Here is a 24,914-nt window from a genome sequence, read left to right on the forward strand (position 1 = left end):
CTGTCCAGTTTCCTCTCTAGGTTTTTTTGTCTGACTTTGTTTTTCCTCTCTCTCTCTCTCTTTTTAAGGAAAACTTAATATCAATTCTCATTTTTGGAACAAGTGTATCATCATTATCAGTACACATACAAGAATGTACAAATGGTACATAAGAAAGATATAGCAAGGATATACAGATAAAGGGAATAGGAAAAGGAAACACGTTATACCACTATAATACACTGCAAAAAAAGAATAAATAAGAGAACACTTAACATAATCTATGTTATCCAAAGATAGCTTGTACATGTAGGAATGCAAGGCTTTTTCCTGCAGACAGGTGCTGCTTAAAAAGAAATAAATGTTGCCCATTTAACCCTGTTCAATTTTAGGAATTATTTAATGTCATTGTTCAGAATCTTAAATTAATAATTCAGCTCTTTACTGTCATGACAAAAACCGATTTTATTCAACAATATGAAAAACAACAAGAAATAGTTGAAATTGTTCATGCTCATCACACTTAAAGGAATAGTTCCTCATATTGGCAAATATTATATTTTTTACAGTAGGTTTTTTCTAGAGATTAATATAACAAGATATGAAATGTTAATCTGGTGTTAGTAAATGGATTTTCTTTACCTTTGGACAGAGCCAGATTAGCTTTTTCCAGTCTTTATGATAAGATAAGCAAACTTCCTAGTTCCAGTGCCACACTGAATAAACACACACTGTGGGAGACTGTCATCAATAGTATCATCTAACTCTTGACAAGACAGTGAATAAGCAAAAAAAAAAAAAAAAAACCCCTCAAGATCACTTTGATAATACATCATTTCTACCCTCATACTACATTAGATCATTAGTGTAGTTAAAAGTGTGTCAAGTCTTACAGCCACATAAGGCCTTAGTGTGATGGCATTATAAACAGCATAAGTGTTTCAGGTGATTGAAGCACTTTGACTAGTTGTGAGGTAGTGGACAGGCTTTGTCTCTGATGGGTCAGACTGTGACTCCACCAGGACCCTTGTGTATAGCACTATATTCAAGTCTGGTCCAGCTTATTGCACAGTTCAGACGGTGCTGAGAGACTTAGCATCAAGATTAGAGCTGAATAAATTCCCTTTTTGTCCACCGATTCTACTTGGTTGATCATGTTGATTCTACCAAGGAAGCTCAGTCCCATCCCAGTTGTACGCCTTGCCAGACTTTTCGATATTCAGCATGTCTACAATGCTCATCAGGCAGTTCACAGAGTGTTCTGTACTGAACAACTTGTCTTTTGGTACATTCTTGTGATATGGCCGGGAGAGATCTGTGTTTACTGTTCCTGGATGTAAGGACACACACACCACCTGGAAAAATCAGAACTTCAGATACTTCAGATACTTCAGTGTAAGGGCATCATGCATCCATTTCCAAACGTGTTTTCTCTGCTGGTGTTGGAGCAGAGACAGAGGCTACAAATAGTCCCACTGTTATGTCATTTGTTTATGGTTATGGAATAAAAATGTACAGAAGGCTCAGACCTACCTTGGGTCGACTACGACCAAGCTCTATAGACAGATTCCTGGTGGCCATGTTGAGTGCTGCTTTAGACATCCTGTAGCTGTACCAACCCCCAAGACCTGAAAGGAGAAAGAGGAGTGGAAAGAGGAACTTAAAGATCAGAAGACAGCTGCAGCAGGACAAGCTCCATTACCATACATACATTGCCAAGTTTAAAGAAAACTATTTATGTTGTGATTCCATTGACTTCTACCTGAGGTTACATTAGTGGTGTAGTCTGTCAACTAGTTGCGTGTACAGGTGGATGATGTTTTTTTGTTCTCCCTACGATGCCTACCATTGTCACCAATAGATCCCACTTTGGCAGTGATATTGACGATGATGCCACTATGCTGCTTGGCTTTCTCTGCGGGCTGTTGACCGAAACCACCTCCACCCTTCTGAAGGAGCGGGGCAAAATACTTTGCCATAACCAGTGGACCCACTGTGTTGGTTGTCAAGGTGGAAATGATGCCCTGAAAGACAAAGTAAATCAATTAGTACAGATCAATGATTCAGTCAGTTAAAAGATGTGAGGGTGAAGCTCCAGGGCACAAACATTTTGCCTCACGTTCTTTTGATTATTTCCATCGAGCCATGAGACTTAGACTTGACTTTACTGACTTTACTGATGAAATGAGATATGGATAATAAATAAAAATACATAAATTATTATTTTTTTTAAATGACAGTTTTTTACTTTCACAAACAACGTTTAGTGAATTATATGATCATTTTGTTGTAGACTTAAGACAACATTGGCAAGGACCACATGGGTGGTTTCCTCATCCTCAGGAAGGACACAGCTGGGGTACAGACACCACCAGGATAGTGTGAGTCCCATGAGTGGTTGGAAGAACAAGTACATTGTATGGACCAGTATAATAAATTAATACTGTTTTACTTCAAGACAGAGACCAAACCCTAACAAATATCTAGTTATTTAATGTAGACCAGCAAACCCTAACTATTCGTCAAAGATGATAATGTCTTACAAAGAATCTATAGTTAATGACAAAAAAGGCAAAAATTAAGTGACAGAATTTGTGAAGGGTTGACGTGTTTTAATCATATTTTATAATAAATCATGACTTTTCACAACTTATAGAATAACATACTTCACTTTAAAACTGTTTAATTCCACTCCTAGTCATAAGACAGCAGCTCAAAACTGTCAAAAAACAGTCTTACCTGAGCAGAGACATCTCTCAGGCTGGTTTCTCCTTTCCCTGAGGGATGAAGCATCGCCGACGCGTTGACAATCAAATCTAGCCGACCGAAGCTCTCCTTAACCCGCTCCGCAGCTCCGCGGATGTCCTCCTCCTGGTTCACGTCCAGCCTGAGGACCGTCACTCTGCCCGGGTGTTGACCGGCAAGGCCCCGCAACTCGGCCGCTCCGTCCGGGTTTCGGCATGTCGCTATAACGGCAGCGGGGGTTTTGTTTTTCAGTATGTATTTACAGAATTCAAGCCCTAGTCCTCTGCTGGCCCCTTGTACGAGAGCAATGGGGGCAGCCATGGCAGCTAAATGAAGTAACACGGGAAGTGAACATAAACTGGAAGTGAATGGAAGATAGTGTTTGTGGCGTTCAATTACCACCAGAAACGTCGTTATTTCAAAAAAATTCAATCGCATGGTAGCAGGGACATAAGCATGTAAGCGATCAGTTTTTCTTTATTTGTCTTTTCACTCGTTTATTTCTTTGTTGCTTGGAGCAGCAATAAAAATGTGTTTTGATTTTCGATTTTAAAATTTGGAAATGGAGGCCAACGAGGAGAACCTAAAGGCATCACGTTTCACAACAAGCAAAGTTCGCCCTCTAGCTGCACCTAACGACAAAACATAACCATGGGTTGTGACAGGCTGTTTGTATAAACGACCCGTGGGGTCATTTTTATGGGAGGACAGTGTCTGGAGAAAATGTGAAACTGTTGGAGGAAACACAAACTTACTGGTATAAATGGCTACTTATACACATCAGCAGACCATACAGACAAAGAAACAAAGACACACAAATATGGACTGACAAAGGTGGACCTTAAAAGCTGTAGTTCAACAGATCATTTGAACCTTGTGTGCCTTGACTTTCTCCACCTCTGTTTTGATGTTGATGATGATTGTTTGCAAACTTCTGTGGCAACCTACACTTTGCTGACAAATGTAGCTGTAAGTTTCAAGTTTCAAATGTGTTTTCCCCTGTCTGTTTCCCTTGTGTCTCCTCCCCCTGTTCTTGTCTGTGTGCTTATTGGCAGAGGTGGAGCCTTACCTGTGGCAGCTGTAGCACACCAGCTCCTCATGACTCATCACTGGCAGTATAAGAACCCAGGCTATTAATGCACCCCCTGTCAGATAGTTCTGTTACACTTTCTGGTAATGCTATGGCCACACTCTGGTGCTTATCTCTAGTGATAACTTACCTTGTGTACTTACCTGGGTAAATTGCCTGACAGTTGTTCTCCTGTGTTCCTCTGCCTCCGCCGCCGCCTAGTCTCCAGGTGGGACTGTCCATTCCTCTCTGGAAACTCATCATCCTGCCTGGATCCAGTCCCTCCTTCTCCACCTGCCAATTCCCCGCTACGGACTCAGAACACCTCTCCCTGAACTCCACCCTCCTGTGCCTGTGCCCTCCTCGTCATCCCCTGTCTATCTTGACTTGAACATTAAAGATTCATTAAACTGCTACTGTTAGTGTTGGTCTCTGTTCTGCTCTGGGGTCCTGTCTGCAAAATGTGACATTTGCCTTCTTATTTTGCAGTTAGTCTAAACGCGACTTGGGAGATTTTTGCCATACTGTAATGACATCATTATTCTTCTGCTCCTTCTACTTACAGTATAGATGGCATTCATTATTTGCACAACTGCTAGAAATAGCTTGTCAGGGAGACGTTAAAATACAATCATTGTAAGTGTTGCAGTCACTTCATGCTAAGAAGTCAGTAATTACAATGCTAAGAGGGAATTACACTAAAATAAGCAGTGGTTGACTTTCAAAAATAAAGGTTATTAAAACACCATATGTGGGTTATTGACCCAACGCTTCTCCCATTTTCTACATATTGTGCATATAGTGATACATTTATCAAGTCAAGTCAGTTTTTATTTATACAGCACCAAATCACAACAGATGTTATCTTACATTGTGTTATTTTGATTAACCTTTCAAAATACACTGCCCCACCTGCTGCCTATTCTATCTGTACAAAGCATTTTTATTTTGGGAAAATAATTTTCAGGATTGTGCATACAAATGAGGAGGTCTGTTAAGGGATTAAGCGCTAATGTGTTCAGTCAAATGCCCTACATAGACTCCAAAAAATCAATAATTGGACAAATGTTTCATTGTGCCACTAAAATCCAACCTAAACAAATCAAATAGAAGCAGTCTCTCTTGACTGTGTGTTAATATCTCAATTCAATTTTTTATTTTATTTTTATTTTTTGCCTCTTATTGGATTAAAATGTTTATCTTTAGTTAATCCAGTCATATTAATTTCAATTCAGTTAACTGAGTACAACAAAGTTCATCTTTGTTCTATAATCTAGAACAGGTTTTGTGTGTTTTTCTTAACTCTTTAATTTGTTTTACAAATATATATCTTATTGTTTCAGTTGGAAAATGGATGGATGGCGTAACCAATTAAAAATTATTACTTGATGTAAGTTTTTGCTTGTGTTGACACTTGCCCGTAATGACACAATGAGTCTCGTAGCCCCTGCGAACCAGTCTTAAACCAGTCCAGACCATTCTTAAATTAGCAAGAGTGTAACACAACATGGAGGTGAAAGCTGTCCTCTGTTTATTTAAAATGAAAGTGCAATAAAAATATTTTGTCCCTAAGATCAATGAATCATGGTGAAACATAATCATGATCTCACGACTGATCAAAAATAATTGTGATTGTCATCATTTTCATAATTTTGGCCATAATCATACAGCCCTAGTGGTGGGATACCAAAAAGTAACTACTAATATTCATTTTTTCCTCCATTTCATAATAAAGATCTGTTGAATTGGAGAAGTGTAAATGTGAGCTGGAACAGGAGAAGGCCATTGACAGGAACAAGAACTTAACATTGCAACAAAATGGTGATGGACTGCTGAAACAGGTCTTTTCTCAAAGTGAGTACATTTGTTTTTAATTGCAAATAAATTATTTTTAGTGTAATGGTAGTTCTGGGGCACTTTAGCTTTTCTGTTTCTTTTTATCAGGATCCTCACACACACAGAGAGGATCTGCAGTGGGCTCAAATCTGTACTTTTGTATTTGTCAGGATGGGCCCAAATCAGACCTATTAGTGTAGTCACATTGAAATGTACTTTCTGTTCATTTCAATGGGGAGGGGGTTGAGAGTGTTAAGACCACTGGTTTTATAACATATATACATTACACCATGTTTACACAGAGTTGTGTGGACATAGAATGATATCATATCATAGTCACGTTCTAGAAGTGTCATTGTCATCACTGAATTCTGTTAGAATTCCTCTAGTCAGATTGTAATACAGAGAACACATCAGAGTTTACCAAGAGTTCACCAAATCTGGATACAGAAACAATTTACTCACGATCTCATTTTCAATTTCAACCATTTCAATTACCTTACTTCAACAACCAACATTGAAGATGTTTCGCTTGTGCTGTGGGAAGGTTTGTTTTCTAGATACACTGCACTTTCTATGTCATTTCTCTACTGTTTGTGTGACACTGTGAACGGTGAAAGGTGAGACTATTTCCACTTCACACTTCTCAGTGTTTAGTATGTACTGTCTGTGAAGCTATGTTATATCTGCTGTGAAGATACATGATGTTCCATTAATTTCCATCCTGGAAACTTTTTTCTGTACAGTACTCAACAGCAGTCGTTGAACTGGTGGCAGAGAAGATCAGAGAGTAAGGAAATTAATAACTATTATATATCACTATATCACTACTATATATATCATAGTGTTTTCCTGACTGCTTCTTCATATGTTTTACCGTTCTATGGTTTTTTCTTTATCACCAGTGTCCCTGCTCCCAGCGCTCCCTTTGCCATCCAGGACAACGACAATACAGCCCCACTGAGGTATCGCCTCTTTGGTCGGCCACTGGTATGTTTGACAGACAGCATCCTGGCTTCATATTAAATAAATCTATGTTGTTTGTAAGTTGTAAATATCATCAAACATCATAATATTTGACAAAGTTTATTCTAATTAAGGTCTTTTTTTTACAGACAAAAACAAAGAAGGAAGGAAAAGATCAGGAAGAGGACAAGGAAAAGTAAGAACACTCCTCCTGACTGTTTTTAATCTTTCAGCCCTTTTGTTAACCCCATTAAGGGCCTTCAAGAATTTGATGAGGTTTGGAAAATAAAACACTATGTTTCTTTATCACCAGCGTCACCACAAAGAAGAACAAGAAGGCCAAGAAGTCACGGCGGTGGCGTTGTTGCAAGGTATATATGTTTGACCCAGAGTGTAGAGCTCAAGGTGAATCAGATATTGTTTAGTTTTGCATCATTTAACCAGAGTATTTCTTTACTCCAACAGAATAGATGTCGCGTGTCCCCAGCCCCCCAAGAAGAAGAGACTCCGGAGAAGTGCCACTTATCAGCATCCCAACATGAGGTGGTGGCTACCAAAAGACCAGTGGAGAAAGAGGAGGAACCAGTGAAGGACGACAGGTTTCCTCAGGCCCTGCTCACCAAAAAGGAGGAAGTAGCTGTGACCACACAGAAAAAACTCAGGAGTGACCACATTAAGTGTCTGGGGTGAGTACATCTGCATACACACACACACAAAACTGTAGAGAAGTTACTAAAATGAAGAATTGATGATATTGACATAAGACTTGTTATGTTTGTGTGCCAGGTTTCCCAACCCAGCACAGATATGTTATATTAACTCCAGCCTGCAGAGCCTCCTCACACTGGAGGACTTTGTGACAGCCATCAGTCACCAGGAGCAGGTTTGGAGTCTAATACCTGAAGCGGCAGTCCTAAGGTACAGCACCCCTCAGACACAAACACTCATTTTATCCTCATGTTGTACCTGAACACCAAAAAAATTTAATGTCATAGACAATATCTCTAACAATTTTCCATTTCCTCCTCTCCAGAACATTCAAGAACATTCAGCGAGCATCACTTCTCCGGTGATGCTCAGGAGAAACTCCGCCTTCTTGCCGCATTCAAGAGGGCGGTGGCTCTGTGGGCTCCAGAGTTCGGGGACCTTCAGCAGAAAGTGAGTGAGCAGGTTCAATGGTGTGTTGTTTCATCTGATAGTTTCTCCTTTGTGTTTAAACTCTGTACAATTGTTTGTGTGTGTGTATCTACAGGACGCCCATGAGTTCCTGACAGTTGTCTTTGACCAAATAAGATATTGGGGCCCACAGCTGCAGGTGCTGACTGCCGGCTTGGGCATGGCCTACAGCTGTCCAGTAGAAGACCACCTGATGTTTAAAATGCGAAACACCAGGACATGCAAGAGGTAAAACTAGACGGTTACCTGCATCACATACATATTCATGACCTATGCAGCTGAAATATAACAGTACTGTTTGTATTGGTTATATAAAGTTGCGGAGCAGGTTCCACCAGAGAGGAAGACTTTACAAATCTGTCTCTGGACCTTCCAGCTGGAGGTGGTACAGTTGAAAACATGCTGGATAATTACCTGATGGTAAGAAACACCTCTCCTCATTCAGTCACAGTAGAACCCACTGATACAATGTGAAGATATGATAGAAAACATTCATTTCATCACACTATTATTATTGTGTTAGTATGTGTATGTATACTGTATGTAGATGTTTGTAACTGTGCATGTAAATCCAGTACAGAAGTGAAAGCATGTTGGTCTTGTGCTGTTCCGCAGGAGACAGAGTTGGAGTACAGGTGTGAGTGTGGTGCCACCAAATCAGGCCAGCGCTCATCATTCGCCACCCTGCCAAGGTGAGTAAAATCAAACTACTGACCTTAGTGCTCAGCAATGATACTGGTTCACCCAGTGGTATCCAACTGGGTTCTGCTCCCTCTAAGGAATAATTGTGACGTATTTAAAATACCAAGAGTAAGTGTCTCTTTCTCTGCCACCTGGTGCTCATATCTGTTCTTTCCATCAACAGAGTGCTGGTCCTGCATTTGAAGCGTTTCCGGTACACTCCAACTTTCCAGCTAGAGAAGATCCATGACCCTGTCAATCTACAGAGGGAGCTTGTGGTGTCTTCAGGCCAGGTAAAGAACTAGAATCACCTGACAGCAAACAGAACCATCAGACTGGGGCTGATATAAGTAAATATTTGGACTATATGTGTGGACTAACTCTGATCAACTTTGTTCCCTCTCAGCATGGTGCATGCTACAGTTTAGTGAGCACCATAAATCACATCGGCGCCACAGCAAGAAGTGGTAAGATGAACCATTATTTTCAATGATGTACACCTAATGAGTCCTAAGACAGCCCATGTAACAATGCTTCTTCTCCTGCTAGGACACTACATCTGCGACGGAGTGGACCCCGACGTTGGACCCGTGGACCTGACAGACCGCTGGTTCACATACAATGACACAGTGGTCACTCAAACAACCGGTGTCAATGTGTGCAACCAGCGGCAAAGATCCTCTTACATCCTGTTTTATCGGAGACAGGTAAGTGAGAGCAGTGTCATGTGTGCACTGCATTTAAACATATTATGTGGCAGTTACACACACAACGTGAACACTTGCGAGGAGGGATTTAGGAATACACTTGTATTCATTTTTAATGTGTTTCTAGCCAGAGGACTAGACAGCAGGACAGCAGATGAGGACCCAGCGGCAGGGGACCAGAGGACAAACCACAGGACTTGGACAGATGATCTGGAGGCTGGACAGATGTGTCAAATGGAGGGAGCTGAAGGACACAGCCCTCAGGAGGATGGGCCCCCCCCAGAGAGCCAGGTTCCTCCCAAGGTTTCTCCCTCAGAGGGAGTTTTTCCTTGCCACAGTCGCCCAAAATCACAGCTCACAGTGAGCAGTGACAGGACTAAATATTTTAGCTCCAGGTAAAATTTTTACTGTCCTGTCATCCTGTACAGTTGATTTAATCTTCTCTGTACAGCTATGGCTTGCTCTCTGGGGAGATGGTAAGGTGATCATAAAGGCCTTTGATACATCTAAACTAGGGATGGGCGATATGGACTTTTCAGTTTTTTATCATGATATAAATGACCATTCAACACCATGTTATCACAGTATTTCCCTCATGATGACTGTTATGGTCAGGGCTGGAACTGCAAGATTATTTTGGTAGTCAAATAATCTGGTGATTATTTTTCCGATTAGTCAGTGATTATTTCTATCACACCCTCCATCTCTGCTCTGGGGGGAGGGGTGTTAGATGTCTGTGCAGAGACTTGTAGGAGCTTTTCTTGCTCACACAAAGATGCACAAGAAACAGGAAGCTGGGAGAGAAACGCAAATATAAACGATCTTTTGATTTTTACATTTTTTCTTTGCTTTTCTTGGGAGGGAGAGGGGGCTCATGTCGCATTAGTAATGCAGTCATTTCATTCAATGGAAGTGATACTGCCCCCAGCACTTCTTGTACTGCATTGCAGTAACAAGTGAGCATTGCTCCTCTTACAAAGTGTCTGATTTTATGGTGTTCTGCGACGCATCAACACTAAAATTCTGCGTTGATGCATTTTCATAATCGACAACGTTGATTATGTCGACTAATCGTTTCAGCCCTAGCTATGGTAAGGCAAGTTGTCTGGTGGGGTGTGGAGGGGACTGGGGCTAACCTCCCTGCTGGCAGAGCCACCGTCCCACCAAGTGTGCCTTAAAAAAAAAATGATATTCTGGTCTAACTTTCGGTATGATTTTAGAGAAACTTACAGCACTTGTAGGATTTTTTCTTGACACTTAACATAGGGAGTTGTCTACCTGTCTTTGCTACAGCTCCTCCGCTCCATGTGTGTCCACAGAAACACATGTGAAACAGGAAGCAGGGAGAGAAATGCAAATGCAAATTTTGGGATTTTTAAATTTTTTTCTTTGCTTTTCTTGGGAGGGCATTGGGTCATGTTGGCCCGCCTGTCCCAGATTATCTAGGTCGCTCCTTTTTAGCAATGACCTCCTTGTCGCACACACAAATATGTCATCAACTGGAGTTATTATCTCAGGGATGACTAATTTTTACTGTGAAGATTTTTTTCTCGGTTTATCGCCAACGATAGTATATCGCCCATCTCTAATCTCTACATTAAAAAATATTTCAGAGATTTCAGCAAAAATATCAGGAAAAGTTAAATAAATCATTTCCTACTCAAGATTATTTGTTTTTTGTATTTTATTTAGTATGAGTGTTATTGTATAATACATGAGTTGTTATGGTATCTGCAGACACTGCAGTGTAACAGGTGTAAAAGGTAAGTTTGCTCAGGATAGATGGAAAAATGAAGCAGCCTATTCTACTCACATCAATGCAGATACTTATGCAAGGTGAAAAAATGAAGAGATGTTCAAAGTCTCTGATCCCAGTTTCTCAAACATGAATGAGGGAAACACCCATTGCTCATTCTAAAGCAGAGGTAGAGCGATACTGCATATTCTTGTGACTGGTTACTGCTCAATATTCCTCCCAAAAAAGAATTATTTAATAAAAAAACAATAAGAATCATGGTGTAATGTGTTTGAGTCACTGATACAAACCACAAACATTTGAATTCACAGTGTAACATATAAAAAGCAGGTAGAAAATAGAACAGAAATTCCTGATGCACCAGTAATTCAGGCAGTAACACTCTGACCTCTTTGTATTGACAGTGTAACAATGGCTATGTCATTTTATTGGACTCATTTTAAAGCAGACATATTTGACTAATTGGTATTTTACTCCATAGTACTTTGTCAAGGTTTATCATTGTGGTTACAGTAACAAACACTTGGTTAAGGTTGTGAAACGATGATGGTTTAAACAGGTCTGAAAGAGGAAACAAACAGCGGTCTCCTGTGTTAAAGTCCAGCATTTTGGCAACCCAGTCCATCCACCCTAACCTCCTCCCTATGTGGACTTTGTCGCTATCTAACAATGCCTCACTTTCTCGTTTGCTTCTGTCATAATTACTATGACCACAAGAGATCTTTGTCACTTGAACATAAACATACTGTTCTGGGGCATTTGCTTGACACGGTTTCCAGATGTGATCTCATGGGATTGTTCATAAATAGCACTCCACTTCTACCAGGCTGCAATAAACAAACTTGTTACATGATGGCCAGAAAAACCTGTTAAGAGGCCCCTGGAAAAAAATAAAATAAATAAAAATAAAAATAAATAAATAAATTACTTTGGGCCCCTGCTGACCCCTGATATATGACTCTGAATATGTACCCTGCTGCCTTTAAGTTCCCATCAAGTCCAGCACAGCCAAAACTTCTGCAGTGATACAATAATTTGTCTTGTCTTTGTGTTTGATTAAACACAGCTGTATTGAGGAACATGCTCCATATGAGGACACTATAAACTAAAATAATATGAGTTTTAAAGCTAGATTTTTGACACAGGGCACCTCCATGGAACAGGGCCAGATAATTAGGTAATAATGCAGAACCTCAGTTGTGCTTAAGTTGAGCAAACAACCTAACACATTTGTCATTTAATCAAAATACCAGAAGGAGCAGAGATGGGTGAATCTGAGGCCTTTTGGAAACCCCTCTGGGTTTTGGTCCCCAAGTTGACCACTTTTCTCTGTTGGTAATCCACACTTGGGTTACAGTGTAACACAAGCAGCAGAGGTAAAATCTATTCGGGGATTAATCGTGGGCAAATATAGAATTAGCCATTAAATTAACCGTATAAATAAACAATTTTAGCAGAGGTTTTTCTCGACACCTTCATCCTCCAGTCCAGTAGGTGGCGGTAGCTTAATACCAGGAGGAAAGTATGTCTGAGGACATGAAGAGGAGCTCGGTTGCCTAGTGACCAGTGGAAGTGTAGCGTCAGCTAGCTAACCAGGCGATGTGCTAACACATGGATTATGCCCCATAAAACAGCGAATAAATGCCACCAAAGAGAAAGGGACCTTTGCAGCTTGTCCAGAGAGAATGTGGACGAAACCAAAAAACAGGTCTGTTAAAGAATGGTGCCTGCTTGTGTGTTTCTTGTGGTGATGTTTAAACTTCAACGTGTGGGTTTTGAATGTTACACATACAGTAGCTATGGATAGACAGGTTGTTGCAACGGTACTTACCACCAACGTTAACCAACCACTTTCCATATAAGGAGAGAAGGTTTGAGCCATAGCAGCTCCGTTAATGGAGTATACATCTTGGCCAGAAAGTAAGTGCTTTCTGGTGGATGAAGTTTATGCCGAATTTTCTAGAATATATCCAGGTAAAGTATCTTGTGACTTGTTTAACAAGGAGCTCATTCAAGAAGCAGGGACACATTAAAATGACTGGGCTGTTCTGCAGCATAGGATCTTTAATGGGCTCACAGCACTTTTGTTTCTATTTTACACTAATTATTAAACATGCACATTGTAAAATATATATTATTATTGATGGGCTGTGCAGTTCAACCTCAGCTGTACACTGATGTCAACATTATTGCATTCAGTGTTGTTTTGTCCTATTGTTCTTCTAACCCAGGTTGACAGTCTGGTGAAGGATGTGCTTAGTCAGGGCGGATCTACTGAAGAGGCATTTCGGAGGTAAACAGCTCTGAAGAAACCACAGCAGTGCTTCCTAAACTGGAGCTCCTGTTAAGACAAAGACCCTCACCAGGACTAGCACTAAAACTATTGAAGGGACATGGCTTCACTCTGCTTTTATTCCTATTCCTTTTTTTCATGCTGTTAGGATTTAGTTGATTTTAAACATTTTTCTAATCTATTGCTTTGAGGTTTGATTTTTAATGCGTCTAATTCCAAATAGATGTCAAGAACTGCAGATGTCGGCAGAGGAGACACTACGGACACTGAAGAAACTGACAAAGGTTAGTATTTCATATCAGTAAATGGATTGAAGTAGAATGGATTGAACGAATAGTCAGATATCACTCACAGGCTGATACCAGTTTTCGTGTAACCAGTGGTCCGAATACATCTAAACTTACTGTATTATACATTGTTCTGTACTGTTCAACTGGCTAAATTGACAACATGATTTGCTGCTCGACTTGTTTCCAGGCTGATGAGCTGGCTCCGGTGGGAAACTATGACCAGAGGAAACAGGAAGAGGAGAGACGACTGCAGAACATCTTGGAGCGTCTGAACACACTCTCTCTGGAGCTTTCACCACCAGGACCAAGCACTGTTGCAGGGTCTGTGGCCTGTGTGCTCACTGCAAAGTGATGGGGGTCATTTATGATTGTTTTATATCAAATATAAGCATCATATTCCCTGCTGCAGTGGCTCAAATCCCCCCACAGCAGTGACGTGTTGCTCAGTATTTTTTAGATTGCAGAAGAAAAACAGTAGTTTGACATCTCACCCCAAACTTAAAAATATCTTTTCACATTACCATGTTTTCATCCACAGCTGATATTTCAAAAGAAGATAGTGACAGTGATGATGAAGATGCAGTACGATGATGATGATGATGATGATGATGCTGATGCTGATAACGATGGTGATGAGGATAAAGATGAGAGGCGAGCTGTGAAACCGCCATCTATGTCAGACCCTCGCATATACACAGTCCTCAGTGATTTCAAAGGAGAACAGGAAGGAGATTTGTCTGTTCAGGTGAAGTACTCCTTGTTTTAGAGATAATGCGCAGGATACATACAATACAACAAAATGGCATTTTGTTGTATTTACTGAAAACAGCAGAGGATGCTCTAGCTACACAAATGCAGTAGTGTGTCCATACTCCTGCAGATAAAATTGAAATCAAAGCAAGTGTGAATCCAAATGTTCCTGACTTGTCAGCTATATATTATAATTTTAAGCATTTATTTGCTGTGTACATGAACATCAGCATGCTTTCTGTTATGATTTAATGAACTGCATATTCATAAACACAAACGCTCTACTAATCATCATACAAAGTAATTAATTATTCAGTGTTACTAGGGTTATAAATCAGAGGATTGCAAGTGATGTGAGTACTTTTATAATATGCAACTTGAGGGTATTTTATTTTATGTACACAGGCTGATTCACAAAATAGATTTTCAGACCCACTTGTCATGAATTGAGTTTTATCTTCTGTGGTCTCTGAATGTTTCTTTTGATATAAGAAGTAATTAAAAAGTATGTTTGTTAGTGATACATTACTAATGTGATGTTACATTATTCGTTCATTTTCCTGCTGTTTTAAGAGGGGGGAGGTGTTGAGGATTATCAGGAGGACAGCAGATGGATGGTGGCTGGCTCAGGACACTAAAGGCAACAGAGGAGTGGTTCCAAAAACCTACCTGAAGGTACCCAACCTGCTAAACATCTGCATCACAGAGTGTCCAACAGTTTAATTGTTACTGTTTATTTAAACAAGTATTCAGCTAAAGAATTTATTATAACATATAATTAAGTTACTGTAAACTGCTGAAACTTGGGATCTTTGGCAGTTAAAACCACAAATTTCTCAGCTTGGCTCTGGTGTTGATGATGAAGATGATGACAATGAAAATGAAGAGGAAGATGATGGTGATGATGAAAAGGACGATGATGATGAAAATGAGGAGGAGGAAGAAGAAGATGGTGAAGAACTGACTGATGATGGAGACAAACCGAGGTTCAACTTATGTTTTTGGATCTATGTCACCTGTCAGATTTTTATCAGTCTTTGACCTCGTCAGTGGTTTTGGGTAGTTACACAAGTAGAACAATGCTGACTCAATTTATCACACAACCACTGAATATGATTTGAATCTCTGTCTGAAACTAGTAATGACTGTTCTTTGACAGTGGGACTTCACACTCCAACTGGTCTACGGTGAGGAAGGCTCTGACTGAGGTAAAACAACAAGTACAAACTCTGCAATTATAATCACCAGAACTCATGTCACTTTAGTTTAACCATCAACAAATATTGTACATTCAATATTTTTATAGTTTTCACTGTGTGTGTGTGTGTGTGTGTGTGTGAGACAGATTGATGCAACAGATGTGCTCTCTGCCATGGGGGCCATACCTTCAGGATTCAGACCGTCAACTCTCAATAAACTGCTGGTGGAGGAAGGTCATTATACACTCTAACAAGCACACACACACATGCATGGGCACACACACACACACACTCACTCAGTCACTGTCAAACAGAAACACACATTCAAACAGCTTTTGTAATTTACAGGGATTAAAAACACAATCCAGTGCTAAATGTAAAGTCCCTGCAATATATTAGTTTTTAAAACCAATAAAAGAGCAACATTTGTGCCACCACCACTATAGCTACCAGTGGTGCCTGTCACTACGAGTAACTTTAACTCTTTAATAAATACTGTGTGATTAAAATGCATAACTGTCTTTTTCTAGGTGTAACATACAGAGGAAGTCACCATATTCAGCCTGAGCTCAGCCAATCACAGCTCTCCTTTAAAGACCTCTTTCTGGACCCAGACACTGGCAGAGTGAGACGGTCTCTCTTTCTTTCTGGTTTCTTTCAGTTTCTCACAGTGCACAACATCCAGTCAGGAGCATACTCTCTTAACTAAAACAGTTCAATTTTCTGTGAACTTGTTGGTCCTCTGTCATGTAGGTTCGTGCTCGGCAGGTTCGGACTTGTGTTTGTTTCACTTTGTGGAGCTGCAGGATGATTCCCACTCCTGGGGTTGGTGTTCAGGTCCTCAGCAGACACATCCGCCTCTGTGCCTTTGATGGAACTCAGGTATCAGGAGAGAGGAAACAATTAGTAAAAAAAGTTGTTTATTAATTAGTAGCTAAAATTAGATTGTAAATCCATATATGAACCACTAGGGTCAGATGTAATTGTATGCAAATTTCTCTCTATTTCTGTATTAGAGTAAGTGATTCATGTCCTTGATTAACTTTTTGGGAAGAATCAGTTAAGACCAGACTTTTCTACTTTTTTATGCTCTTTTTCTATCCCAGGTTTTTTTTCCTAATGAGTTATACTTGTGTTTCAGGTGTTGAGTAACATCCACACAGTGAGGGCAACCTACAACTCCAAAAGCCCCAAGACCTGGAGTTTCTCTCCAAGAGTATGTGTGCATCATCATGAACACGGAATTACACACTGTTGTTTACCTCTATTGTCTGATAAAACTGCTTCTGGCACTAAACAGCTTATGATGAATACTGAGATAAAACAACATGCATCAACATGCAGAGGTGTGTGTGTGTTTGCTCTAGATGACAGGTATCCTACCCACCCTCCTGGATGGAGACTGTTTCCTGCGCTGCAACTCTGCATCTCCTGACCTCGGTATCCTCTTTGAACTGGGAGTCACCTTTATACGGAATGTAAGGGCAAACACACACATGCAGAAACACATGTGATAGGGATGCGATTAAGTCAGTGCACATAAGATACGTAGGATCACACAGGAAATGGAAAACCAGTATTGAGAACTTCTTTTGTTGTGATCGAAGAAAAAAATGAAATCCCCTCTCTTCCTTTAGTCTACAGGTGAGAGAGGAGACCTGAGCTGCGGCTGGGCTTTCCTCAAACTGACCGATGACACTGGAAATCCAGTCCCAAACAGGTACACACACACACACACACACACACACATGCAGAGATATGTATAATAATGACAAATACATATATATACATGTCTAGTATTAAGAAAATTATGAAAATGAAACCTACCACACCTACTGTATGTACTGTATGAACAATGTGTATAACAAAGGGGACAGACTTAAATAATTATGTACTCTCTCTAGTCTAATCTTATTTAATCTAATCTGTGTTTAGGACCTATGAGCTGCCAGTGAACGGTGGCACTCCCTATGAGAGAGATGTAGCAGTGGAGGCTTCAGTCACAAGAGGATGTAAGAAAGACAGCTCGACATAAGAACAGTCACAACAGTCACAAAAGTTGTGTGTGACAGATGTGTGACTTAGTACACAAAGAATCACGTAAATTTTAAAATGGAAAAACAAGAAAGACTGGATTCAAGCAGTGTGTCTCCTCTCTCTCTCCTTTCATTCAGCTCCAGCTGGTGTTTTCCAGCAGATGCTTCAGGCCAGGCGGCAGCCCAAACTGATTGTAAAGTTGAAATCAGCCAACAGCAGGACCAGAGTGCAGCTCAGGTGGGGGGATCAGCAAGAAAAACCTACTACAGAGCTTATGTGATCTCATTCAACATTTTTTATAGTTACTAAAATAATATAATCTAAATAATATATATTATCAGGTTTATTCAGGGAACATTCATTGCTCACCTCAGTCATATGCATACACTATATTGTAAAAGTTAGTGGAGTATGAACTGTGTTTTCCCTTTCAGTCTCCTCCCAGACACTCTGCTGCACTGTTTGAGCTGTGTCCATCTGCTGGCTCTACATAGACAGCTGCTAGCTGACACACTACTGATGGACAGGCCTACTATGCAGAATGCAGGTGATAACACACACCCTCCATGCCTCTTATCCAAACTGCAGATATCCATGGTTTTCAGAGACATTTAAATACATTTAAATAATATTTCTGCCTGTTTCAGATCTGATATGCAGTCCTATACTTTCTACCTTCCCTGTGCTGTTGGACCAACCAGACCTGCTGGATGTCCTAAGGGTCAGTCAGGGGGGTATAATGGTATTTTCTCCTGGTTGCTTTAAGGGGATTGAAACAGAAAATGTTTTACTCCTATTTATGTGTTGCTATGTAAGTTGAATTCTTTTGCTGTTTACTCATGTTCCAATCCAGGCAGCTGAATAACTCCCAGAATCCTACCCCACAGGCAAACTTGAGAGGTCTTTGAAACATCATTTAGATGAAAATGAGTCACTAAAAGTGTCCTGAAACCCTCAGTAATTAAAATATTTTAGGGTCAGTTGCTATCACTCAGTAAAATTGCAATTAAAATTATCTGTTTTCTTTCAGAGTGCCTGGTTGGATGCTGAGACCAATATGAGCAGAGCACAGAAGGTGAGATTGTATGTGTATGTGTGAATGTTTGTATGTGTGTGTGTGTAATAATAGTACAGACCTGTAGAGGGTGGTATCTGGTGGCTTTTCTCCACCAAGAAGTTAAGATGTGTTTGTGTGCATTCATCCCTGAATGTGCGTCCAGTGCATTGTTTGTTTGAGGTGTGTAAATTAAACTTCCTTCCTCCCTGTATGTTTGCAGAGAGACTTGTCTTTTCTGAAACAGGAGTTTGCTAAAGTCTACATGTCGTCTGCCTATTTCCTCCTTCACTCACCTCGGCTGCCCTGTCTTCGCTGGGCAGACCCTCCCTCAGAGGAGCAGCGGGCCAGAGTCATCTACGCCACCCTGGACTCTCTCAAACACACCCAGCACACCACCAGCCAATCAGGAGGTCCAGAGGTCTTTGTTGACCCCATGCATTCTCATCTCGCATTTGATGTCACAGAGTTGACCTTTGACCTCCTGCATGTAGCACGGTAACAATTAATGATGCTTAGAGAGAAGGTACAATTTGATTAGAGTTGAGAGTGTTTATATAAAATTTGAAATTTTAATTTATTGTATTCTAGAAATCAGTTTGGTCTACTAAATTGAACAAATCCTTTAAATGTGCCATAAATACATTTTGGAACATCCATCCATCCATTATCTACACCACTTATCCTTAAGGGTCACTGCATTTTGGAGTATTTTTGAAATGTTCCACCACCAGGATAATGCCGGTGGTGTTGTGTAGTTTTGTTACTGTCAATAAATCCCATGAAAAGACCAAAAACAATCATAAGTTAGCCCATTTCTCAATACTTTCCAGCTCCCTCACCTTGTCTGTGGCTCTTACTGGTTCTTGCTGAAGATGTCAATCCTTAAAAAACTGACTTTGCCCCTCTTAAAGTAAACACAGGTTAAAGGAATAAGTGAGGAACACTTTGTACCAAGACCAAAACAGATTTCTGTAATAATAGAACCAACTGTGACATTATTAGCATGTTTTGATATCTTTATTTACTGCCAAATTGTTCTATTTTGTAATAAACATTTTATCAAAATCAGCTGTTTGATTTGTCACAGGCTTTTTTTCAACCCTGTCATCTGACTGGTCACTGAGCTGCTCCATTCTTCTCCACCCATTAGTTCAACATCAGTCATGTGTGTGTTAGTCTTTGTGTGTGTGTGTAGTGTAGAGTTACAGGGCATAAGAGCAGTATTTACAGTTAATAATTAGTCTGTTGTCGTCTTTTTATAGCCTGGTATAAAAGAACAGGAGCAGTGAGAGGTTGGACCAGTCAGGGCACAGACAGGTTCATGTTATCCATCGGTTGTGCTGTCGCATCTCAGGCAACATATATAACAAAATGTGATACATATTGTGACTGTTAGCATTACATCTATGTAAGATGACTGAGATAGACTGAGATTACCATTGCCCTCATGATATTAAGATGGCAAGAAATGGTGTTCTAAACTAAGCACACAACCCCCCATAACGCAATCTGATAAAGGAGTAGTTCTACACACTGCAACTTTTACCCGACCGTCCATATCCAGACATATAAAATCAGCAACTCAACATACTATTGAGAAAGGCTCTCTTCCAAAGCTGGGTTTTATTAGCATAGCAACAAATGTCACTTCGATTTTAATTTAGTTTAGTTTTTTTTGTTTGTTTTATACTTCTGAACCACAGGCTCTCTATCTTGTCACTGTTGGATGAAGACAGGCTAGCTGTTTGGCAGAAGAAGTATTTGCCCAACTTTTCCTTTAAGAGTAGAGAACACTGAGTCATACCCATCCACATTTGTAAGAACTTAAGTCATCTTGCTAAGTGTGTACATAGACACATACACACACTCACACACACAAACACACAGAGTCTTTCTTTGGTGCAGTGCTGAATAATATTGCATATCCTGTATTTCCACATTCCTGTGCTGTTGCCGTGGTGATGTGGTGAAAGTGTTCTTTAGTGATGACCTGAAAAATCTAAAAAAATAAAAAAAAAATCTCAAGGCAGCAATAAACAAAGGGAGAAACCGTGAGCAACTCAGATGAGACAGCAATTGCCTGTAGAATTACCACGCTGTTGTTTCAGTGACATAGAAACATTGTGTTGACACAGAACCATGGAAAAGATTTGTTTGTTTGCTGTTGATTTAAGAGTTGTGCGTCTACGGTAGATATCCTAGCAACTGGCAGGGTCTCAATTAGCCTTATTATCAGCTATGCTCAAAAATATTAGACATTAGCATCAGTCTCACAAGTTATATTTTTACTACAAAAATTACTTTCATCAATCCCATCTTTCAGTGTGGTCTCTGTCCAATTGTCAGATTTAAAACATTCATCACAGGTTACCAGTGATAAAAGTTTTTTCTATGAAAACTATGAAAAGCCAGGGAAAAACTATTTTAAGAAGCTGTAACCAGCAGAATTTTTTGTTAATAATCAAGTATCAGTGATGAACTTGATGAACTCACTCACTCAATCAAATGCTTTACAGTGCTAATTCTTCCTAAAGTGAAATTTATTTGCTTTGTGTGGACTGAAAAACGTATGCACTAAAAACAGTCATGTGATAAATTCAAGGAACATTAACAAACACACACATCCCCAACAGCTGATTGGATCACTGATAGATGTTGATAAAAACCATAAATTACTTAATGATCCTTTAAGATCCAAGGAATGTGCAGAAAACTTGACATTATTTGTCCTGCATATGTTACATGAACAGGAAGAACCTTTATAACTAAGCAGGTGAAGACAGTGCATATACAACCACTATTACTATAGTAACTAGAAGGCAAAATTTGTGTGTAGTGGAATGATACTCAACCACAGACAGAAAACCTCATTGTAGATGTGACTGCTATTGTCACCTGGAAACGTTGAGACGTTCTCACCCAGTTCTTATTGTGCACCAGGAGGACTATTGTGTCTGAGGAGGAGTAAGAAAAAGAAGAGGGGCCCAAGAGCAGGTCAAGACCAGTTGAGCAGGAAAGTGGATGTTTCTTGGGAATAGTTGGGCCAGAGCTGGAAAGATGATCCAGGAGGGATGTTTTTCTCTTTGTTTGAATAAGTAAAAATCCATCCAATAAACCCAAACTGAAAATATCTAAATGCTGTTTCTTTCATTTATGTCAGTCCAGCAAATAAATATCACTATTAAACTGGGTATTGTGTTAATGGTCTAATGTGTTAAAAGAATAGAAATGCTATGTATTGCAGTATTAAAAGGTGTCTAATTCAGGTGCCTAAAGTTTAAATCACATTTGTTTTTTGTTACTAGGTATGATAAATACTCTATATAAGTCTTACAGTACTGCACTTTGCTGCCTTATCTTTGAATACATGCAGAATTATGCTTCAGACATGTAGCATGGTCAACAGTGGTAAAACGTATCTGTCAAAAGGTCAAAGGTCAGAGTCAGCTGCACAGCAGATCCCTGGAGCTTGCAGGGATTCAGCAGAGCACGAACTCATAAAGTTAAAGAGCGGATTGTTTGACCATTGAGCCATCCTGCTGACCTCAAGGACAGACTTTACAGCTTGCTGAAAAGTCCTGAGACATTAATTTTTTCATCTCTTTTTTTTTTTTTGTGGATGAAAAATATGTTGTTTTGTCATTCAGGATACACAACACAATGCATTCTTTATCAGTGTTTGTGTATGTAAGTTACATTGTTTAACTACACCTGACGCTGACAAATGGCCATTGTATTTTGAGACAGAGCTGCCAGGGGTTCCCATGGAAGTATGTGTGTGTGTGTATGTGTGTGTGTGTGTGTGTGTGTGTGTGTGTGTAGGCCTGTAACCAGATCCATACTGAAGGAGCTAGTGTAAGGTGTGTCTCTCCTAACACTGGGCAAACACACTTGTTGGCTGCCTGGCAAGTGTAATCCTGTTTCTGTGTATGTGTGTCTGGTGGTTAAGAAGAGCCACAGATAATCATCATCAAATCATAATTTAAATATTATTATTTGCTCAGGTTAAAATCAAGCTAATGACATAGTAAAAAACTAAAAAGAAAGGATCACTACATCATACTGAAAAAAGTTATCTGACTTGTTTTTCTCTTAATTGTACTTTGTATTCAAAAGTCCTAACACTAATACAGAAAAAAGGCTGATCAAGGATTAGAAGAAGATGTGATTAAACATAAGAGATTAATGAATGACTGAATGACTATGCATAATGTGAAAGGGATCACTCATATTAACAAACCTGCTGAGAGTTATTACACATATCTGCTTTATGGAGAGTTTTAGCATCTTTCAGCTCATTGTTATGGTTTTACAGCCTGCAACTTTACTGTTTTGGACGACTCTTACTGCTCTTGTCGGCAACTGTTTTCAGCCACAAATTTTGAAAGACAGATCAATGGTAGTTTCTTGAGCATTAAGCTATGGAAGTTAAGGTGATGTTGGAGAACTATGTGTCATCTACTGTAATTCAATACAAATGCTACTTCATGTGTCCATGCTTTAGAACTTGTAAAACTAGTTTTAATTTCCTGACATATCAGCACATCTAAGATATATAAATACTATGTCATAAGATCAGAGCACATTGAAAAAGCCCTTGAGGTTATGTTGGGGGATGTGGCCGTTGAACTGCAGAGGTGACATTTTTATCCTTTCAAATAAAATACAACAAAATAAATTCACAACTGAAGGCATCACATCCCACTAGTTGCTCTTATTCTGCTAGTTGCTAAGTGCTAAGCAAACGTATTTGCTGCACTAAGGTCAGGTTGGCTGGATCACATCAGCAGAGGGAACAACACTCCATTTAGATATGTCAGTGTCACTGACCTTTGGCTTCGTAACAACACAGAGGGGTCTCCAAACACACTTTAGTGACCTCAGCAGAGGCTAACAGACACACAGGTTGACTCAGGGTGTGTTAGCATCAGCAGAACAAAGCAAGTTTCTCCCTCTGAAAGAGACATCCTCATTTGGACAACATGAAACAGAATGACTCACTCCGCCATTTTAAAATTCTGTGGTACCTCTTAAAAGGCGAGTTAGCTAAGTGTGTCATTTGCACATTGCCACTATTTTTGTCATAAAATATCTATTGTAGTGCAGTTAGCTGGTATAGAAGAGAATAGAAACACACAAAATATTATCTTGAAAAGAATGAGGCATTCTGTGATTTGATCCTGTAGCTACATTGTTTCCTGTAATTCTTAAACTGTGACTCACATCTGCACTAGGTTCTAGCAAGAACCTGAACCTCAAGCTGTTGAGAAATGAGAAATGACCTTCAGTGGTTCAGTCTGTAACTAGGCCGTGAAAACCTTTACTTCCAATTTGAAACAAGAGCCACTGAACAGAGCTGTGTAATTAGCACGAGAATTAAATCCTGCACAAGGCTCTGTGATGACTGATTAGCAACAGAGTAATATTTATTTTGTGGCAACAGAGCAGAATGATTGATATTGAAATGTGACCAAGATGAAAAGACTGGTGTCATCCCACACAATAGGTTTTCTATATTGTGGATGCAGTTTTAATCCTTTATCCTGGAAACCATCAACTCGGTGACACACTCAGAGACAAACGCACATAACTCACACAGCTCACTCACTGTGACTCACAGGTGACACTGGGTCATCTCTGAAACAATTAACAGAAATGTAATATCAGTTTCATCTTAAAGGAATAGTCTGGCATTTTTGGGAAACACATACATTTATTTGCTTTTGTAGCTCAATTTAGATGTGAAGATTGAGACCACTCTCACGTGTGCACAGTAGATATGAAGCTTAACTTAGCATGATTCGCCTAAAAACACATCTAAAGCTCACAGATCAACATGTTATACCATGTTTGTTTAACCCATATAATAAAAGAACCGTAAAAACAAAAGATTATTTCATTTCATTCTGTTTTACTTGGGGGGTTAGGTGCCAGACTATTTCATAGTTGGGACCAGTAATTCCCTGAAGTGTCCCCTTGTTGGACAATTTCTTCTTTACAGGGTGGAAAACTACAGCATAACAGGTTAAATATTAAATCCCAGCCACTCCCAACCTCTCTCTTTCTCTCTTTTTGCCCTTTGTTTGCTCTCATGTTTGACTCAAAGCTGCTTCATCTACATATGTGTCCCTGTTTGTCCTTTCCTGTCGCATCCTCTCGCTGCCCTGATCCCTCATGTTCTCTTGCTCAGCCACATGTGCACTCTACGTTAACAAGCTAAGCAGACCTTCCCTATATGCCTCCATCCATTTATTTTAAGCCCTGAAGTTTTCAGTTTCAGTGGAAAGCTGGTAGAAAAAAAAACAAAAAAAACACCAGTTTAACAGGAGCGCAGTTAAGTGGGGCCCTATACAAACACACATGTAGGCACAGA

The 24,914-nt window shown here is 39.8% G+C and overlaps 4 protein-coding genes across 6 annotated transcripts; 3 read left to right on the forward strand and 1 right to left on the reverse strand.

The window, feature by feature from the left end:
* Nucleotides 1–429: 429 nt before the first annotated feature.
* zgc:65997 (uncharacterized protein LOC794398 homolog) lies at nucleotides 430–3,179 on the reverse strand. Of its 3 annotated transcripts, none has more exons than XM_018695294.2 (4): nucleotides 2,719–3,097; nucleotides 1,826–2,003; nucleotides 1,513–1,607; nucleotides 430–1,334 (listed from the first exon to the last, which is right to left on the reverse strand). In XM_018695294.2, exons 1-4 carry the CDS (start codon nucleotides 3,043–3,045, stop codon nucleotides 1,143–1,145), a joined length of 792 nt encoding a protein of 263 aa, XP_018550810.2. In that variant the 5' UTR covers nucleotides 3,046–3,097; the 3' UTR covers nucleotides 430–1,142. The 3 variants fall into 3 exon arrangements, with proteins under 3 accessions (XP_018550810.2, XP_050932434.1, XP_018550811.1); XM_051076477.1 differs by having other exon boundaries at nucleotides 1,276–1,415; nucleotides 2,719–3,179; XM_018695295.2 differs by having other exon boundaries at nucleotides 1,280–1,412; nucleotides 2,719–3,179.
* A 2,854-nt stretch (nucleotides 3,180–6,033) lies between these two features.
* LOC127143416 (uncharacterized) lies at nucleotides 6,034–7,636 on the forward strand. Its single transcript, XM_051076693.1, has 7 exons — nucleotides 6,034–6,176; nucleotides 6,376–6,419; nucleotides 6,535–6,619; nucleotides 6,745–6,791; nucleotides 6,909–6,966; nucleotides 7,061–7,281; nucleotides 7,382–7,636. Exons 1-7 carry the CDS (start codon nucleotides 6,153–6,155, stop codon nucleotides 7,563–7,565), a joined length of 663 nt encoding a protein of 220 aa, XP_050932650.1. The 5' UTR covers nucleotides 6,034–6,152; the 3' UTR covers nucleotides 7,566–7,636.
* Nucleotides 7,637–7,649: 13 nt separating this feature from the next.
* Nucleotides 7,650–9,385, forward strand: LOC108896249 (ubiquitin carboxyl-terminal hydrolase 37). The gene is made up of 8 exons (XM_018695284.2): nucleotides 7,650–7,753; nucleotides 7,848–7,999; nucleotides 8,089–8,191; nucleotides 8,387–8,463; nucleotides 8,637–8,745; nucleotides 8,859–8,919; nucleotides 9,002–9,159; nucleotides 9,287–9,385. Exons 2-8 carry the CDS (start codon nucleotides 7,932–7,934, stop codon nucleotides 9,296–9,298), a joined length of 588 nt encoding a protein of 195 aa, XP_018550800.2. The 5' UTR covers nucleotides 7,650–7,753; nucleotides 7,848–7,931; the 3' UTR covers nucleotides 9,299–9,385.
* A 3,094-nt stretch (nucleotides 9,386–12,479) lies between these two features.
* nphp1 (nephronophthisis 1) lies at nucleotides 12,480–19,609 on the forward strand. The gene is given in 21 exon segments (XM_018695301.2): nucleotides 12,480–12,601; nucleotides 12,603–12,623; nucleotides 13,147–13,208; nucleotides 13,432–13,492; nucleotides 13,686–13,823; nucleotides 14,055–14,243; nucleotides 14,822–14,923; nucleotides 15,089–15,234; nucleotides 15,408–15,456; nucleotides 15,594–15,681; nucleotides 15,978–16,072; nucleotides 16,201–16,329; nucleotides 16,589–16,663; nucleotides 16,815–16,925; nucleotides 17,085–17,167; nucleotides 17,383–17,459; nucleotides 17,622–17,721; nucleotides 17,919–18,031; nucleotides 18,132–18,205; nucleotides 18,515–18,559; nucleotides 18,762–19,609. Coding segments are annotated over 21 exon segments (2,082 nt in total). The 5' UTR covers nucleotides 12,480–12,556; the 3' UTR covers nucleotides 19,041–19,609.
* The last annotated feature ends 5,305 nt before the right edge of the window (nucleotides 19,610–24,914 follow it).

Source organism: Lates calcarifer, linkage group LG16_LG22 (assembly GCF_001640805.2).
Source record: "Lates calcarifer isolate ASB-BC8 linkage group LG16_LG22, TLL_Latcal_v3, whole genome shotgun sequence".
Taxonomy (NCBI): domain Eukaryota; kingdom Metazoa; phylum Chordata; class Actinopteri; family Centropomidae; genus Lates; species Lates calcarifer.

Coding starts and splice junctions, on each gene's coding strand:
- zgc:65997 (XM_018695294.2), bottom strand. CDS start 3,045: ATGGCTGCCCCCATTGCTCTCGTACAAGGGGCCAGCAGAGGACTAGGG. Junction 2,004..2,718: donor TGAGAGATGTCTCTGCTCAG/GTAAGACTGTTT, acceptor TTTGTCTTTCAG/GGCATCATTTCCACCTTGAC. Junction 1,335..1,512: donor TTGGTCGTAGTCGACCCAAG/GTAGGTCTGAGC, acceptor TGATTTTTCCAG/GTGGTGTGTGTGTCCTTACA.
- LOC127143416 (XM_051076693.1), top strand. CDS start 6,153: ATGTTTCGCTTGTGCTGTGGGAAG. Junction 6,420..6,534: donor GTGGCAGAGAAGATCAGAGA/GTAAGGAAATTA, acceptor CTTTATCACCAG/TGTCCCTGCTCCCAGCGCTC. Junction 6,620..6,744: donor GCCTCTTTGGTCGGCCACTG/GTATGTTTGACA, acceptor TTTTTTTTACAG/ACAAAAACAAAGAAGGAAGG.
- LOC108896249 (XM_018695284.2), top strand. CDS start 7,932: ATGGCCTACAGCTGTCCAGTAGAAGACCACCTGATGTTTAAAATGCGA. Junction 8,000..8,088: donor AACACCAGGACATGCAAGAG/GTAAAACTAGAC, acceptor GGTTATATAAAG/TTGCGGAGCAGGTTCCACCA. Junction 8,920..9,001: donor CGGCGCCACAGCAAGAAGTG/GTAAGATGAACC, acceptor TTCTCCTGCTAG/GACACTACATCTGCGACGGA.